The 6,000-nt window shown below is 43.0% G+C and overlaps 1 protein-coding gene across 1 annotated transcript; it reads right to left on the reverse strand.

Annotated features, from left to right (window-relative positions):
* Nucleotides 1–59: 59 nt before the first annotated feature.
* On the reverse strand, nt 60–5,243 carry CUNH1orf74 (chromosome unknown C1orf74 homolog). Its single transcript, XM_069074786.1, has 2 exons — nt 5,203–5,243; nt 60–1,389 (listed from the first exon to the last, which is right to left on the reverse strand). Exon 2 carries the CDS (start codon nt 1,290–1,292, stop codon nt 495–497), a length of 798 nt encoding a protein of 265 aa, XP_068930887.1. The 5' UTR covers nt 1,293–1,389; nt 5,203–5,243; the 3' UTR covers nt 60–494.
* Nucleotides 5,244–6,000: the final 757 nt, after the last annotated feature.

Raw genomic sequence — 6,000 nt, forward strand, 5'->3', positions numbered from 1 at the left:
AAGAAGAGAATGGGCCAGGGGGTTGGGGGGGGGGGGGAATGGACACTGCAGCTGTCCCATGGAAGAAAATTCAAGATTTATTCAGTTTTGCCCCAGAAGTCACACCAAAAAGCAAACAATAGGTGGAATTTGTTGTTTGTTATTCACAAGGCTACTACAAAAAAAAAAATATCTTGAGTCAAAAACTGTTCTCCCCAGAAGAGATAACCCACTCCCCACCATCTCTTCATTCCCGTCCTCTTTCTACTGGATAGAAAAAAAGACACCAAAGGACTTGATGTCATCACAGTCTGCCCCCCTTAGAGGGTTCACACTTCATAATTATACCACCACATTTTTCCTCACAACCACTTTGTGAAGTAGATAGTACAAGTATTCTTACTCCCATTATACAGACAAGGACTCACATTGAGAGATGTTAAGGGACTTGCCTATGATCACAGAGCTAATCATCACCATTTATTGAGTGCCTAGCAGATAGAAATAGATCAGAATCACAGTACCACTGAAGGCAATGTGACAACTTCAGTGGAAATGGTAAGATCAGCAAAATCACCCTGAGCCCCATATCGAGCCCTGAGGTCCTCCTCCCACATGTCTAGCATGTCTTTCAGGGCTGGGTACAAGCTCTCTGGGACACTGAAAGAATAGAGCTGAATCTGGGAGAGGCCTGTGAGCCAACAGCATGAAGTTCGAACAGTAAATACACGCAGTGGGATCAGGGCCAAGCAATTGCTGTCCCCTTGGGCTGGGTGGAAAAAATAGGGGACAGGATAGCCCAGGAGAATCCCAAATACTGTGCAAAGATTCCAGCCAGCAGAAGAAAACTCACTTCGGGAGACGGGCAAGAGGGGATTTCCCTCCAAGCTCTGTAGATGGGTCATAATTTCAGCCAAGTGGTCCTTCAAATCTCCAAGCTCATCAAGTGGGCAGAGGGCAGGGTGAGATCTGAAGCTTGAAATATCCACGAAGGTCATAGGGCTGCATAGCACCTGTTGTATATGCTGACACACTTGCCCAGGACTAACAATCAGGATGTTTTCCTCCAACTCCAGAATGTGCAGTGCATGGGGCAAGAGGCCCAGCCTCTGTAGCTCTCCCACATATCTCTGAACTTGGTCGGCCCCTGCAGCATTGCAATCATACAGGACCGCTGGCTTCAGCCCCCTGGCAACAGCTCTGACCTCTCCAGCCAGGTGTAGGCAAACTGCTCGAGGTGGACCCCTTCTTTTCCCCACACCCAGAGTCTTCTGAGCTACTGCCACCAATGCTTGAGGATTCAGTGCTGACATCAGGGCTTTGCACAAGATCTGCAATGACCTGACATAATTTCCCTGGGCAAAATTCTAACAAATCAACTTGTCAGCCTTTAGGCACTGGAGGAAGTATCTGAAAGTAAATGAACATAAGATAATTATGGAGAACTAATGACACACTTCAGCACTCTTCCAACACAGTCTTACCATTGGTTTAACATCACTTTTCAAAGGTGCTCATCCAACTCTTACTCTGACATCTCAACACATTCCAAAGTTTGGGATCTCTCAAATGTTTCAAGTTATTCAGAAAAGAAGACTTGGGATCTTAGGTGGCATAGTGGAGACTGTTCTGGGCCTGGAGTCAGGAAGACCTAAATACAAATCTGGCCTCAGACACTTACTAGCTGTGTGACTCTGGAAAGTCACTTAACTTCTGTTTGCCTCAGTTTCCTCATCTGCAAAATGGGGGTAATGATAATAGCACCTATTTTGCAGAGGTGTTATGAGGTTCAAATAAGATAATAATTGTAAAGCACTTCGTACAGTGCCTGACATATAGTAAACTTTATATAAATGTTAGCCCTTATTATTACAAATTCAAATGTAACCCTGACTCAGTTCTTACATCCTAAGTCCTTTTTCTTCATTTCAACAAGTATTTATTATTTATTAAATAAATTTATTTCAACAAGTATTTATTAAATTTATTATCCAGTGCCTATTCTGTGCAACATGTATACAGGTGAATAAATAAAAAATATATACAAAATGAATGCAAAGTAATATTGCAGGGTAGAGAGCACACTAAAAATGGAGGGGATCATGAAGGACCTCATGTAGGCAATGGCACTTGAAAGGAGATAAGGATTCCAAGAGATAGAGAAGAGGAAGGAGGGTGTTCCAGGCATGGTGAACAATTTGTGTCCAAAGACACAGAGAATGAAAATGTAATATAATTCAAGGGGAACAGCAAATAGACTGGAATGCTGATAGGGACAGGGGGAAAGAAGGAATGTGAAATCAGTCTAGAGAGATAGGCTAGACCAGGAGTGGGGAACCTGAAGCTTCAAGGCTATATGTGGTCCTCTAGGTTCTCAACTGTGGCCCTTTGACAGAATCCAAACTTCACAGAACAAATCCCCTTAATAAAAGGATTTGTTCTCGCTACTAGAGAATATCAGTACTAGGTGTGTATCCCAGAGATCCAAGAAAAAGGAAAAGGACCTATGTGCACAAAATATTTATAGTACCTCTTTTTGTGGTGGCAAAGAATTGGAAATTGAGGGGATGTCTATCAGTTAAGGAATGGCTGACCAAGTCATGGTATATGATTATAATGGAATACTATTGTGCTATAAGAAATGACAAAAAGGATAGTTTCAGAAAAATCTGGGAAAAGATATATGAATTCATACAAAGTGAGGTGAGGAGAAGCAAGAAAACATTTCACATGTTAAGAGCAATATTGTAGGGGCGGCCAGGTGGCACAGCGGGCTCAGACACTTAGCACCCACTCAGAAACACCTGGCCTTGTAACCTTGATTCAAGCAAGTTACTTAACCCCAATTGCTTTTTTTTTTAAAAAAGAGCAATATTGTAACAATAACCAATCCTGAGAGACTTAAACTACTCTGATCAATACAATGACAACTGATAATTCCAAGGGGCTCATGATGAAAACTGCTATCCACCTCCAGAAAACTGATAAACTCTGAATGCAGATTGAAGCATATTTTTTTTCATTTTATTTTTCTTGTTTTAGGGTTTTTTTTTTTTTTGCAACATGACTTATATGGAAATGTTTTGCATGACTTCACATGTAAGATGAGTTATCCTGCTTTCTCAAAGAGCTGTAGAAAGGCTGGAAGAAAAGGGAGGGAATTAGGAACTAAAATTTTTAAAATAAATGTTTAAAAAAAATAAAAAGCCTGAGGGGGGGGAAGGAAGGCTGGAATCAGAGTATGAATAGCTTTAAATGATTAACAGTGAATTTTTTTTTATCACATTCAGAGTAAAAAGGGAGACACAGAAACTACTTGAGCAAGGGAGTGACAAGACCTGTGTTTTTAGAAAGATTATTTCGGTAGCTATATGGAGGATGTATTTACGAGGGGAAAAACTAAAGGCAGGGAGACTGCAATTGTCTAGGCAAGGTGGTGGTCACGTAAGTAAAGAGAAACAGATACTAGAAATATTATGGAAGTAGTAATGACAAGACTAGACAACTAACTGGGTGGCTCAAAAGGGGGAAAGGGTTGCCCTTGATAGAAACCAAGATGTTAAGAAAGGATTGGCGGGTTTAAGAAAAAAGTATGCTCTCACTCGAACAGATTGAGCCTGAAAAATCTATGAACATCCAGGTAGAGATGTACCCTAGGCTGATAGTGACTGGGAACGGAGCTTATGAAAGAAAATGGGTCTGGATATGTGGATTTCATTGTTCTCTGCATTTAGACTCTAACTGGATCCAGGATTGCTAATGAGAGATCTCTGAGAAAACTGTAAAAAGAAAAGGACCAAGATGGCGCTCCAAGATAAACCTGCTCATAGGTGGGCACAGATGAAGACCAAGCAAAAGAAACTGAAATGGATCAGACAAATAAAAGAATAAGGAAAGAGCTGTGTACTAAAAACCTAGACAGAAGAGATTACACAGGAAGTCTGAGTCAACAGTGTCAAGTGTGTCAGAAGTCTAGAAGAATTCAGCTTTGTCTAATTTTCACATCTATGTCTTCTCCTGTACAATGTTCTCCTGGGTCTGCTCACTTCCCTTTGCATGGGTTCATAGAAATCTTCCCAGACTTTTCTGAAAGGCTGTCATTTCTTGCAGAACAACAGTATTCCATCACAACTTGTTCAGCCATTCCCCAATTTAAGTGCCTACTACTCTCAATGGTCTCTTTGACAATTATGACCCTGAGGAAGTGACCTGATCTCACTGGCGTCTGAGGTCCTGTTATTTCTACACTAGGGGAATATAAAGGGCTGGTCTCTTTCTGAATTGACTCTGCCCTACTAAGGTTCCCTCCAGCTGCTCTCCACCTGGGCCAACCACCTCTGGTAAATCTCCAAAAGGGACCAAACTAAAAATTTACCCTTCACTTTTACTGTGACCCTTAAAAAAACGCATGTGTATGAGTATGTGTATGAGTATGTGCACGTACATGTGTACTAGCCCCGGGCTTTCACTGCAGTAAGGAGCTCGTGGTTAGCAGATTTTCCTCAATTTCATGCACACCGGCCCCTTCTCTGTAATTTGTGGTTTTAGGGAGTGGTCCGGGGAAACAGGCCACGGGTCATCGCTAGTGACCCATGTGTCTGCGGCGGGACTCCTTCGTCCCCCGTCTTCTCCAGCTCTCGGTTCATTACCCCCAAATTCCCCTCTCCTAGATCAAAATTCAGATCTGGCCAGGTGCCAGGCAATAATCTGATTAAATTCATCCATTACAAGCCATGAAATAGGGGCGGAGAGGTGGGTCGGTGGGCAGAGCGCCTGCCCTGGGGCTCTGACCTCAGACACTTATTAGCTGCGTGACCCTGGCCAAGTCACTCCAACCTGTCTGCCTCAGTTTCCTCATCTTGTAAAATGAGCTGGAGAAGGAAACGGCAGCCCACTCCAGGATCTTTGTAAAGAAAACTCCAAATAAGGTCACCAAGCGAGAGACGTGACTGAAAAATGACTGAAAACGACGAATAGCTAAAGCAAGTCTAACCTAAGGGGTGCTGGAAGTGTGGAAGGCGGGGTATTTCAGGTCCTGCCCTCCCGCGCTCCGCCCTCAGAGTCGAGGCCCGCTTCCCCCCTCCAGAGAAATGGACTCCCCCGGCTCAGCCGGAAGTGCTCGAGCCCTACAGCGCGCATGTGCACACAAGCCGACGCGCGGACACCGACAGGGTCTCCGCTTCCCCCTCCCGCGCCCTTCCCCCACTTTCCCAGCTCACACACCTGCTACCAGAGCGTCAAGCTTGGCTCACCGGAAATACGCGCTGCGTTGTGGTCCCCCCCCTTCCTCCCTGGCCAAGGCTCCACCCTCACGCTGACGTGCGGCTCTGTAGCTACTCAGGCCTACGGGATGCAATGACAGTCAAATCATCTCATCCTGCCCTCGTTTTTTTCCTCCAAATGAAAATTCTGAAAACAAAACATTGGAGAAATGAAGTTCATTTTTATTAAAATCCTGCAGTATGCGGGGCTTTCCCCTCCTTTTGAAAGGATGTGACTAGCGTCGTACAAAATACATACTTTGATAATATTTATAAAGCGCTTTGCAAAAGGCTTGCTGTTTTCATTATTTTTATTTTTATTCCAGGAACCTGTTCTCCCCCCCCCCATTTTTTGAGAGATTAGCAAGGACGCCGTTCGCGTTAGGTTGGCAATAATTACTTGAAAATCAAATAAGTTTTATTAGGCACTAATAATAATAGCTAATAAAATAATAAAATAATAACTAATAAAAAGCTAACTTTTAAAAATTTGTATTATTTATTTTCAACAATTTTTAAAAATGTTTGAGTTCCAAGTTTTCTCCCTCCCCCAGCCACTGAGAAGGAAAGCAATGCATCAGTCATATGTGTAAAGTCATGCAAAACATGTTTCCATATAAAATAGCTCCCATTTATATATCACTTACTATGTAAGGGGAAGGGATAGGTCATAAGTGACTGAATGCCAAAGAGAGGATTTTATATTAGAGCCTGGAGATGATCTGGAGCCAGAGGAGTTTACTTAAAAGGGGTGGTGGGG

The sequence above is a fragment of the Petaurus breviceps genome, unplaced genomic scaffold, assembly GCF_028583685.1.
Source record: "Petaurus breviceps papuanus isolate PSGF00001 unplaced genomic scaffold, PetGlider_PUasm1.0 90895, whole genome shotgun sequence".
Lineage (NCBI taxonomy): Eukaryota > Metazoa > Chordata > Mammalia > Diprotodontia > Petauridae > Petaurus > Petaurus breviceps.